This window comes from Giraffa tippelskirchi, chromosome 10, assembly GCF_054371585.1.
Source record: "Giraffa tippelskirchi isolate mGirTip1 chromosome 10, T2T-mGirTip1v1.2.pri, whole genome shotgun sequence".
NCBI classification, from domain to species: Eukaryota; Metazoa; Chordata; class Mammalia; order Artiodactyla; family Giraffidae; genus Giraffa; species Giraffa tippelskirchi.
The window spans coordinates 137,801,285-137,814,023 of NC_137284.1; the positions used below are offsets into that span (position 1 = coordinate 137,801,285).

General features: G+C 37.7%; 1 protein-coding gene across 11 annotated transcripts in view; it reads right to left on the reverse strand.

Annotated features, from left to right (window-relative positions):
• Positions 1-990: 990 nt before the first annotated feature.
• CEP41 (centrosomal protein 41) overlaps positions 991-12,739 on the reverse strand; it is a 49,765-nt gene continuing 38,016 nt past the window's right edge. For 10 of the 11 annotated variants that reach the window (XM_081537062.1, XM_081537068.1, XM_081537065.1 and 7 more), the window contains 6 exons: positions 8,475-8,619; positions 6,640-6,791; positions 6,182-6,249; positions 5,087-5,201; positions 4,420-4,635; positions 991-3,464 (listed from right to left, as the gene is read on the reverse strand). In XM_081537062.1, coding sequence (XP_081393188.1) covers positions 3,316-3,464; positions 4,420-4,635; positions 5,087-5,201; positions 6,182-6,249; positions 6,640-6,791; positions 8,475-8,619 — 845 coding nt within the window. In that variant the 3' untranslated portion in view covers positions 991-3,315. The remainder of the gene's footprint in view (positions 3,465-4,419; positions 4,636-5,086; positions 5,202-6,181; positions 6,250-6,639; positions 6,792-8,474; positions 8,620-12,739) is intronic. The other variant, XM_081537069.1, reaches the window with a different exon arrangement.

Genomic DNA, 12,739 nt, shown 5'->3' on the forward strand with positions numbered 1-12,739 from the left:
AGGGAGTCATGGATTTAAATCCAGGTGGACAGAAATTAATTATCCCCCTAAAAAAGTCAGAGAACATAAAAGACAGAATCTACAACGAATATATAACATGACAGAAACCAAAACCAACACAAGAAACATTGCCTACATATTTCTTTCTAGCCCAGGACCCTGATTTCACTTATATTCCACAAGGGAATTAGAGAAAAGAAGGTTTTGTTTTGTTCTGTGTTCTTGGTGAGTAGCCTAAAGTCTTATGAATTTTTGTATAATCTCAATAGCACCACGGGAAAAATCCCTCAGCAACTAATGAACACTATTTGTTCTCTTTTAATTCTGACTTATACCCTAGTCCAATATGATTGTGCTAGTTCTGACTTTCTACTAAAGGTGAAAAATAAAATTACTTTTAGGCTATTTAAATCATTCTATGCCTTTCAGTAGATTAAACCTGACATTATTACAGCCCGAGATGTTCTCTTTGTACTCGAATGAGTAATGTTGCCTTTTCCTCCCTCTCCACTTCTTGCTTTCATGCTTCTCTCCTTCCTCCCCTCCTTTCTTTCTTAAATACACATCCCTTTAGAGTACTGAACGTATTATTAGTTAGACTTTGACCATCACTGTCGCTCAGACAGAGGAGTAGTTGTACTTCAAGGAAGCATTTTCCATCTAGGGGGTCCTAAGTTCCTAGGCAAGAGCAGCTGGCCAGCCTCTGCAACACTGACGAGAGTCCCATGATACTGTGTTTAAGGTGGCCATCAGTCCCTGCTGGGCATGGAGAGAAACCCAGACCTTCTGACTAGAGAGCTAAGGTCTCCTTCCCTAACTGGAATGATTTCCTGATTCATTTATACAAAGAAAATATGCCTTCCTGGGAGATACAGCAAAAAGAAGTACACTTTCCAATCACCCCAGTCTCATGTGACTCCCCACAGATCATCTCAACAGCGAGGGAGAGAGAAGTTGGCAGACTTCAGCATATTAATAGCAAACAACAAATTAAGAACTATGTACTTTAATCGTCAACATTCACAATTGCACAAAGTATCACAGATCACTTAAATAATACATGTCAGTTAATCTAATGAAGAAACTAGTAATGTAGAACATTCAGAGCAATACTGTGAGCATGTAAAAACTGTCTGTGAGTGACATTTAACACAAAAAGTACAGAATGAGAACAGGTCTTTGAGGAGTAGTTATTTAAAACCCTTACCAACAGGCAAAGCACTATGGAGAAACACACATCAATATAGTCAACCTGCCAGATCTCTCAACTAAATGCACAGCAATTCTAATAGGTTCGGCTACACTGACTGTGCACACATACACAGTCATTTCAAACACTCTAGTGTTGTGTGGTGATGGGAATGCAGAATAGGAACAAAAGGGGCTACCACTTACTTGTAAAACTGAATCCAGTGGGGGAAATCTAGACTCCCGACTAGTCAACTTGAAAATGGAATAAACAGAACTCTTGTCACAGAGAAAAAAATTCTTTTTTCTTAAAAATGTATATGTGTCCAAAATGGCTGAAAATCTTGTCCATGCTAGGGGAAAGTTGAATGTGGAAAAATTTGCATTTAAAAAAATCTATGCTGTAAAGAAAATAAAAAGCCAGAGCATTTTGGCATTAGCAAAAGGCTGAACTTAGTTCTCAGGCAATAAATTTATGGGGAAACATGACAGGCTCCTCATTAAAGCTTTGTGTACGTTGGCTGAATTTTATACAAGATTCTTGAATCTTATGGAAAATTGGGCACGGCTTGACATCTGAACAATGTCCCTGGTTTGTTTGATTTCTAAAGCATCGGAAAATGTTGCACTTTGGAAATCAAGTAGAGAAGAATAAACACACTAAAATAGAACTGGGCCGAATCTGAAAGTTATTTTTCCATATGTCTCTATAAGATATTTATTACCTTTATTTCTCCTACAAATACAGCTTCCCATGCTGGAAATACTGTGATACCTTTTTTTTTGGTGGTGAGAAAAATAGTCCTGTTAAGACAAATCTTACCCAGCAGCAATAACCACCTAAGGATAGCCAATTTTCAGCTGGCTTTTCAGAGGCTGGTTGCCATGACAAAGAGCACAATTTATTCCTCAGTCCCTTATCACAACTACAGATCACAGACCATAAAAATTAACAAGCTTCTTTTTCCTTTTCCTGATGATTTCAGAGTTCCTCATCCTTACCTGAGGTCTTTTGTTCCCCCAATTAAATGGAATGAATGTCAGTCATCTAGAAATTCAATTAATGCCGATTCAAAATTCTGGCCAAACAAGAATCTATAATCACAACCTCCTAATCACAGCTCAGTCATGAGAATGAAAAGTAAGCAGGAAATTGCACTAATTACTCAATTAGACTAATACTGTATTTTTAAGCAAGGATTTAAGGGGTTGTCAGCTCTGACAAAGGACTGTGGAGTCGTCCTCACCTTGTGTGCTGGTAGAGACCCAACCAAAGCCAGTGTTTTCAAGTGGCCGTAATTTCTACCCATCTAATATGGATACGCCTGAGCTGGATAATCGACATTTACAACTAATAAACCAACCACAAATGAGGGGCGACTCCAGGGGGCTTCAATGAATGGCTCTCAACCCAGCCCTGTACAGTGGATAGGGCTTTCCCATGAGGGTGGCTGAGCACACATCATCACCTGTGCTGGCCCCAGGAGGACATCTTGTGAGGGGGAGCTTTGCACACATGTGAGAGCGGCTACTAAATCCTAACTGAGTAACGCTCACAGGTATCGGCTTCCCAACTCAAGACAGAACCTGCATCGGGTGAGTGCTGGGCAAAAAGCGCCTCAGCCAGCGTGTCCACACCTGATGGGGACCCTGGTGGCGGCTGACAGCTATGAATCATCCGCGCCCCCAGGGGTAGCTTCTCAGGCTACAAAGCCTACCTAGAGAACCTTCGTGAAACCAAGAACACTGAGTGAAAAAGAACTGGCTGCGAAGGACACACAGATGTGCCTGAAGTAGTTACAAAACAACGCAGGATACAGACCAAAACAAACTCGACCTTATTTTTTAAAAAATGAAAGCCTAAAAAAATTAAGACTGTTTTTTCCTACTCAGTTTCGGAGACTTAAATATTCTGTAAACAACAGGGAGGACACTAGAGCCTGTCATGCCTCTGGTTTTTGTAAAAATCTTTCCCAAGTTGGATGTGGGAAAGGAGCTGTAGATAGGAAGAGGGCCTGACACACATGCTGAGGTCTTTGCAGCGGTTTCTGAAATGACCAACTTGGGAACTGCTCGGGGTTCCAAAAGGAGAGAAAACATTTCTTTGACTAAGGCAGACAAAGTCTTTTACTTCCAGGGTTTGCCTTGCAGGTGGCCACAGCCCAGTGAGCGGGGATTCTGGTGGCTGGCAGGGCCCCCGGCAGGCAGGTTTTGACCGCTGCGGGTGCCTGGAACCTTGGCATCTCTTCCAGAAGCGTTAGCTTGGCTCAGCCGGCCTGGAGGAAGCAAGAAAGCAGGGAGCAGAGCTGCAAAAATGATTGCAGAAACAATCTTCCAAGTATACTTTTAAACTAATGAAGTCTTATGATACAAACCACTTTTAAGCTAATGAAGTTCTATTCAGCATCTACTTTAGGTTAAAACCTACTCTTGAGCCTTGAGATCAATTAGAAGGTGGGGAAGAGGGTAGGGATGAAAGGAAACCCAGATCTCTCTTCTTTCCTTCCTCTCCGTTATCCCAACCATCCTCGCCTATTCGTCATTCCTTCTCAGTAGAGAAGGGAACAGGAACGATTAGAGGAGAAAGAGAAAGCACTGTGCCAAAGGAAAGGCTGGAAGTGTAAGAAGCAGCAGCAGAAGGAAGCAAAATTTTTCGAAGAGGAATCGAGGGCTTCCCTGGTGGCTCAGTGGTAAAGAATCTGCTGGCCAATTCAGGAGACGTGGGTTCAACCCCTGGGTTGGGAAGACCTTCTTGGAGAAGGGAATGGCAACCCACTCCAGTATTCTTGCCTGGAAAATCCCATGGACAGAGGAGCCTGGCAGGCTACAGTCCCTGGGGTGGCAAAAGAGTCAGACACGACTTAGCGACTAAACAACAAAAACAATGGTAATAATGATGGGAAAGTTGGAATGCTTTGTATTCCAAGAAGGAATCTGAATGCTTTAGCTTACCCTCTCAACTCCACCTGAAATACCCACTTTATTTGACTGAAAACTTCTCTTCTCTTTCAGTTGTCTGTGTGCAATGCCTAATTCTTGCCATCATCTGGGAGCATCTCCACTCACTCATTTCCCCTCTCCTCACACAGCACCTGCATATTTCCCTCCCCCCTGCAAATATTTTTAAGAATCTGAATATAAGAGATCAAGCTTCTCATATGATGAGGTTGATGTTCAAAGCTGTAAATCTCAAGTTCTACAGAAACATTTCCAAAGGTCAAAATATCTTACTAGGATTGTCTGAAGGACCCTGGTCCTCTTCCAGGTAATATTCTATCTTCTTTAGGTCTTCTGGGGTAAATCTCCATTTATTCTCAGCTGGTAGGGGCGGCACTTTAGGGCTGGATCGTTTCCGGGCAGAACCAGGAGGAAGGGCCTGCTGGCAAGATGCTGGCAGGGAACCTGTAATCAGTCCTTCTGGGAATTTCTGAGCTAAGACTTTTAGACCTAGGTATGGAAGATCATCAGAAAAAGCAGTGTTAGCATGGTGAGGCCAAGGCAAACCTGGAAAGGAGCCCACGTGTCTCCTCAACACAAGGACGGGAATTCTTTCTTAATTGCTTCACCATTAAGTAAATTACACCAGAAAATGTCCGTTGTTATGTGGGATTCTGAGAATTCCACCAGAAATTGCTTTGCTCAAGTCTTCAGCACTGAGGCTTTCTTACAGAGCCATAAAGCAACATCATTCTTTCAGGAATTAGAAACATGTGCTGATTGAGCTAAGGGAAGTTTCACATATCCTGACTCCCTTCCGCCAGCGTGCTTTTTCTCTTTCCAGAGTACTGAATTCTGAGCTCTGTGGGGGAGGGGAGGGGGGAAACTCTAGGAGTGAAGCTGAAGGAGTGTGAGTCCAAGTATTTGCCTTTTAAGTCCTAAGCAGAACATAGCCCCTCACCTCCAGAAAGCATGAAGAGGTTCTCAAATCCCCGCTCGCACATGGTGGTGGCCGCCTGGCTGGCCAGCCTCTCATCGTCGTCGTACAGGATGATGATCTTGCCGTGGGCATTTTTCTAACAGTCAGATGAGTTAAGGTTTGACCACACTGAGCTAATGCTCCTAGACTATACAGGAATGCCCAAGGAAGGAAAGCAGTCAAGGTTTGCCTCTCTTGAGTTCAGGCAGCACGGGACGACCCCTCTTCAGGGCATCCTGGATTTTTTTCCTGTGCTGAAAACCACCACAAGCTGGTATCCTTTTATTGTATATATATCTATCTATCTCCAAGATGGCACTAGTTACATACTGTATACTCTTTGGCCCTTTCATCTGTACAGTCCTGGAGAGCAATTATTATAACCTCCATTTATAGATGAGGAAACATTTGTGCCCAGTGTGTCCACTGCAGCCTTAGAACAGTAAAAAAGTGGGAACCACCTAAAAGTCCAGTCCTCCAGAGAGGAATGATTCAGTAAACTACAGTAAATCTAAAGATGAGATATTTTACTGCATCAAAAACAGAGTTTATAAAGAGCTTGTGTTAGTGTGGGGAAGCAACACACTAAATTATATATATAAGTATGACTTTCACTTTGTTAAAAAGACTACATAGAAGACAGCCTGAAATAAAATACACAAAAGATACCGTAAGTGTTTGTTGTTCAGTTGTGTGGTTATCGGGGATTTCAATTTTCTTTTTTACATTTTTCAGTATTTAAATTTTCTGTTTGTATGATTTTTATGAGCAAAGCAAATTAAAATCTTAAGAAGAAAAAAATTAAAATAGAAGGAAAAAATTCACTCCTTACATTTTACTTGGGGAAAATGAAAAAAAAAAATCTTTCTGGGGAAAAAAATGTCTTAGGACTAATTGCCAATAGATCCTAACTGTTAATCTAACATTTCTTGTCCAACTGCAGGACGGACTGGAAAGCAGCCTCAGCAACAGCTAAGGATCCAAATTCTACAATATGCTGTTAGCTAATTAATATCGGTAAATTTGATTCTTACAATCCTTATACCACCCAACTCCTTAAAGTGCAACAAAGGATACATACTCAAGAATATCATTTGAGTAAGGGTTCATTGTTCTAGACAGAGTTGCAATTGGGTAACTGTAAGCTGCAAAGAGCAGAAAAAGCTTAAAAAGTCTGTAGTTCTCAGTACAACTTGGCCCCAATCCCTAGCTGGCTTAACATCTAAGAGTTGAAAGAAACATATTTTCAAACTCACTAGCAATAAACCTAAATACTTCTGTGAAAGAGAAGAGAACAGGACACAATGAACAACAGGAAGCACTGCTTCACTGTTTCTGACATTTAGCCCTGGGCCCCTGATCCCTCTGAGAATGTCCCCAGCCTCTCTCAGAACATGCAGTGGAGCCAACTCACAGGTTCCCGGAACCCATCTGGCTAGCACTATGCTGAGCACGGGATGTGGGTCGAGCCTGCCTGGGCTCAGGACCGGGCTCTGTTCTTGGGAGTGAGACATTGAAAAGCCTTTCTCTCTTACCTCCAACAATGTGGCACTGCTGGTAAGAGTCTCTATCTCGCACATCTAGCAGCAGGAAAGGGCAGTCGGGATAAGGTTTGTCTTTGGTATTGGGCTCTGTTTTCTTCACAAGCCCTTTGTCTAGATCCAGTTCCCCAACACCACTGATGACGCTGCAAGTGAAAAAGTAGGTCGGCAGACACTAGTCAGGGGTGGATGGCTTAAAGGTCAAATGTGTTTCTTCAGAATGGCGACAAGAATACTCAATGTCTTTTCAAAAAACGCTTCAAAGAAAAAGGAAAATGGATATGGTGTCTCAGTTCTGTCTCTGAATGCAAGGTCCTATGGATGGATTCTTATTCTATCACCCTGGACACCAAGGAAGGGATCCACTGTCCATACTCACCTTCAGAGAGTGCATGTTAGGTCATTAGCATGGCAGAGGGGGTAGAAACTGTAGGGCACATGCTGCCTCCAGCAACAAGGGCAGCATTCAGAGAAAGAAAGAGGCGAACAGTTAATCCAATGGAATTTTGATGAGTGTAAGAAAGCAGAGCAAAAGGAAAGAATAAGGTTGACAGGACAGGAAAACTGAAGGCATTTCTATGTATATTATATGTAACATAAAGTAACAATGGTCTTTTAATATATTTCATATACTGTGACCTATTCAGTATGTCTTATCCTCAATGTCTTCAATAGTTATCTGTAGTCACTTAAATTTTTATAGGTTACAACATTGAGGTTGAAGAGGCTTTTAGATTTTGTGGCATATAACATCATGGTGGAAAAACTATGATTAAAATGAGGAAGGTCTGTTTCTGACCCATTTCTGAAGTCATAGAATTACCAAAATTGCTTGCCAGGTTAATATAGGCAAAATGTGGCATAAACATGAATTGGAGAAAACACGTGTTATGATAAAAATGGCAAGCAGTGAAATATCTGCATTGGGATAAGAAGATGATGATTATTTTTCCAGTAATATGAAGACACACATGCCAAACCATAGGTTAGTTAGTATGTAGCAACAGTTCCTCTCCCATCACAGCAAGTCAAATTCTGCCTTTAAATCCAATGAAAAACTACAACTGTATGCCATATAGCGCATATTTTGTTGAACCAAAGAAGAAAAAACTACGTCATGTGAAACTACATCCTCATGGAAGCCTTGTTCGTCTATCTTGTTTTGAATGCAATTTTAGAGTCCCTGCACAGAAGTAGTTATGAAAATAATAGTAGTGCAATTGACAATAGCAATACTGTCTCCAGTAGAACTAGCTTGTCTGGTAGAACTGTTTTACCAGTAGAAGGGATGGATATGTGCAGAAAGTTAGTACCATCTTATAACCAACAGTGAATATAGGTGAGGAAGTACTGCATCTTGAAACTGCCATGTGCATTTGAGAGTTGACATCAAGGCTGCTTTCACTCTCCTTTGCACCTATTTAATATCAGAGCACTATATGTGGCACTCTATTTTTCTTCTGATTCTAGACAGGGTAATTATAAGCTACAGCAGACAGAAAAGGAGAGGGGGGGAAATCATACTCTCTGAGTCAAAAGACAGTGGTTGTAAAACTGAGTCCTAATAGCAAACTTGCATATAGGAAAGCTCAGAAGAAAGGGGTTGAGGAGTGAAAATTAATGCTCTCCTATCAATATATGCTTGCACTAACTAAGAATGCTGTGAAAAGATTCAGGAGGTGGCATTTATATAGAGAGAAAATCAAATGGCTGGGATGAAAATGTGGGATTTCACAAGCCAACCTGTTTCTAAGGTAATTAAATCATTGACATGGTACATAGATTAATGAAGGTAAAATGCAGCGAAAACATGAATCTCATAAGAGCACCTCTGAAGAGTCGAGCGGCTCGAGTCCCCAGCTCCCTCACTGTTTATGAACTGGACGGGGCTTGGTGACTGCTCCCCAGGGCTCCCTTTCCCATTGGTCTTGGCAGTGATTTCAGCATCAGGCTCTGAAGTTGCAGAATCATTGTCTAAAATTTGCAAATGAATAAATAAATAAATTTAACCTCAGAATTTATATTTATTTGTTAGATAGTTCCACTGAAAGTAGGTGGAGAAAAGGAACTCATATGATCATTATTAAATTGTTCTCTAAGTTCTAACATACAGATTCTCAAACTGTAGTCTGTGGACCCCAGGAGTCCCCAAGACCCTTTTTCAGGGGATCTGAAAGGTGAAAACTGTTTTCATAATACGATGTTATTTATCTTTTTTACCATGCTGATATTTGCACTGAGGGTAAACATGGCAGTAACATTTTTTAAAAAGTCCCTGATAAAGTAGTAATCATAATTTTTATTAAATGTCCTCCTTAAATAACACACCTTTAAAATATTCTGTGTGATGAAATGGGGGAATCACACAACAAATTTGCTACATACCCACATCCCATTGGTGTTTCAAGGGAAAGTATGTGTGGGATTCGTGCTGCTTTTGCCTTGAACTCCACTTTCATGTGGAAGAAAAACTGACACGAAAACTATAGTTATTTAGACTTGTGCATTTGACAGATATTTTCTAAAAGATGATCTAAGTGAATTTCTCATTTGAAGGAAAAAAAACAATGGTATTTGTTGGAATGATTAAATTTTAAACAAAAATAGCATTTTGGAAACTATTTGCCACCAAGAGCTTGACTTCTTTACCATCTTAATGACTTTTCTGATAAGATGGGCGTTGAGGTTAATAAATGTGACTTTTTGATATTGTATAATGAAATTTGTCAACATTTAGAAGATAACTCTTAACTCAGTGAAAGTAGTGAAAATGAAAGTCGCTCAGTTGTGTCCATCTCTTTGCGCCCCACAGACTATATAGTCCATGGAATTCTCCAGGCCAGAATACTGGAGTGGGTAGCCTTTCCCTTCTCCAGGGGATCTTCCTGACCCAAGAATCGAACCAGGGTCTCCTGCATTGCAGGCGAATTCTTTACCAACTGAGCTATCAGGGAAGCCCTCATCAGTACTTTACAAAAGACCAATGAATGATGTTATAAAATTATGTATGAGTAAAAAATACATTCAGAGTTCAAAACAGACCAAGGGGTTCAATGTAACAGGGTATGAAAAGTTCACTGATATGGTTTCAGATTCCACACTACAGCCAACCTTTAAGAAGGTACCAGCTATCAAGTTTTGATGTAGTGTCAAAGAAAAATATCCATATTATATGAAAGGGCTATTAAAATGTTCTTCTTTTTTTCAATTACAGATCTGGGTGAGGTCAGATTTTCTTCAGGTTACTTCAGCCCAAAGAGCATATTGCAACAGACTGAATGCAGAAGGTATGAGATATTAGCTGTCTTCTGTTAAATCAGACATTAACAAGACTTAAAAAAGTGTGAAACAATGTTATGCTCCATATATATTTTTGTTTTGGTAACACAGCTATTTTGCATAAAAATACATTATTTATGTTTGCAATGGGTTTAGTATTATTAAGGTTAATAGCAAATAAATACTCTTAAAATTCTATTTAAATTTTTAATACTCCAAGTATTAATAGATATAATTCACAAAAACCAAAACTCTTTGAGGTCCTCAAAAATTAAGTGTAGAGGAAGACTAATACCAAAAGGTTTGAGAATTTGCTGTTCTAACCAGTATAATGAGAAATTAAATAGAAATAAGAAGTGTAGTTATTAAAGAGAATATCAAATTTTAATTTGCATATGATATACCTAGAAACTTTAAGAGAATCCTATGAGAATAAGGAAAATATTCATAAATGTTAGATTTTAAAATTAATCTAGATTTTAAGGTTAATTAAAAAACAAGCTATTTATAAAATAAATAAATACTGACAATCAAAATATTTTTTCTATATACCAATAAGAAAATAACATGAAGAACATCTCATTTACAATAACAGCTATAGTTACAAAATATACTCTCCTAGAAAATTAACCTATTAAAGAATGTAAAGGCCCTATAAAAACTGATAAGTGCTTTATAGGTCTTATAAAAATTTTACTTAGGGACATTAAAGAAGACCTGGAAGAAGAGAGAGTGACATATTGTGCATATTCCTGACTTAGTGATTAAAGTGAAATGATGTTAATCCTTTCCTAATTTAATTTTTAGCCTTAAAACAAATCCCAATGGGCTTTAAAAAAAAAAAAAAAAGCTTAAAAGGATTTTAAAGATCAGAAGAAAAAATATATATGTATATGTAATTTGGAGAACCTGCCTTTTCAAGTAGTCACATATAATGAAAAGGTAAAGGATCAAAACAATGCAGTAGAACAATGGAAAATTACAAAGAACACAGAAACAAATCCTAGGATATATATATATATATATATAAATCTAATGTATGTTAAAGGCACAAAAACCAGTAGGTAAAGGGAGAACTATTAAATAAATAGTGCTGGGACAATCTGTCAACTATTTTAAAAAAGCAAACTTAGATAACTTCTTCTTATCTTGGATTTTATGACTCTAAAGCACTAAAATGGAAATACAACAGGCTAATAGATTTAATCATGGAAAAATGCAAACCTCAAATATGTCAAAAGTCAACACAAAGAAAATTAAAAATCACAAATTAGGAAAAAAAAATCCACGACATATGTGAGAAAAGGTTAATATACTTAGTTCATTAATATTTTAAAACTAGTTCTTTAGTAGAAAAAAGATTGTATGCACAAAGTGGAACACATGTAAACCCATGGCTGATTCATGTCAATGTATGGCAAAAACCACTACAATATTGTAAAGTAATTAGCCCCCAAATAAAATAAATAAATTAATAAAAAAAAAAAAGAAAAAAAATGCAATCAAGATAAAACTGTTAACAAGGAAAGGAAGCTTCTTTGCACTCCAGAACTGCAGGCCATCAGGCCCCTTGCCCCAAGGGAACTACCTTTAAATATTTGTCTCCTTCCAAAAATGAAACAACTACATATTTTATATATATTTATTTCTCCCCTTCTTACATATCCAGAAAGATGCTATTCATACTGCTCTACACTATGGTTTGTTGTTTACTTTTTTTTCTTAATAACATCAAGTAAAGATTTTTCTTATTTATTTTCAAGGCTATATTGGTTTCCAATGAATAAAGAGATCATAATCATTTAAAGATTTTACAAATCAGTAAGTAAAAGATGAACATTCCATTAGAAAAAAGCAAGAAAGGACATGTCCTCAAAAGAAGAAATATCTATGACCAACAAACACAGACATGTATGCAAGGCTCAATCTTGTTTTCAGAGAAATTAAAAATAAAACTATTATATTATTATATATTATTATTATATATTATATAATATGTATTATTCTATATTACTATATAATATACCATTTTTATTATATATATTATTATATAATATACCATTTTTATTATATATATTTTTATTGTATACCATTTTTCATCCATCAAACTGGGAAACATTTAAAAAAGTGAGAACTATTCTATGGGGAGAAATGGGTCTTCTCATTTGTTTGGTGGGAATACAAACAAGTAGAACCTTTCTGGAAATAATGTGGAGTCACCACTGAGCATCTTAAAATGGTTCCACCCTTTGACCATCTGCAGCAGTTTATCTTCAGGAAATAAGTCTGAACCATACAAAAATTTATGTATTTACATTATATTCTCTCATAAAAATGAAAAATCAGAAAAACATTAATTGCCAATAGGAGAATAATTAAATAAATTATGGCATATCTAAAGGCTAGACATTATATGACAACACAGCCTTTACAATTGAGCATTTGAAATCTATTTAATGACATAGCAAAGTTTTCATGGTGAAATGTTCAATGAAAACAGCATAACACAAAACTATATACAAAGAGTATGGATTTGGGTGGGGAAAATAGACCAAAATGTTAATAGGGTTTATTAGTTATTTTAATTTTCTTCTTCTTTATATGTCTTCTTTTTTTTTTTTTTTACAGGTTTCTGATTTTCTAGAAATATACTTTAAAGCAGGGGAAAAAATAAATATTATAAAAGGAGTTTTTTTATTCCTTCAAAAACAGCCAATGTGTATACAGATACAATCTGCTCTACAGGCATTCCTGAGTGAGTTATTATTCTGTATAGAGCACTAAAAACACTAATATTACTCACACATTATGGTGT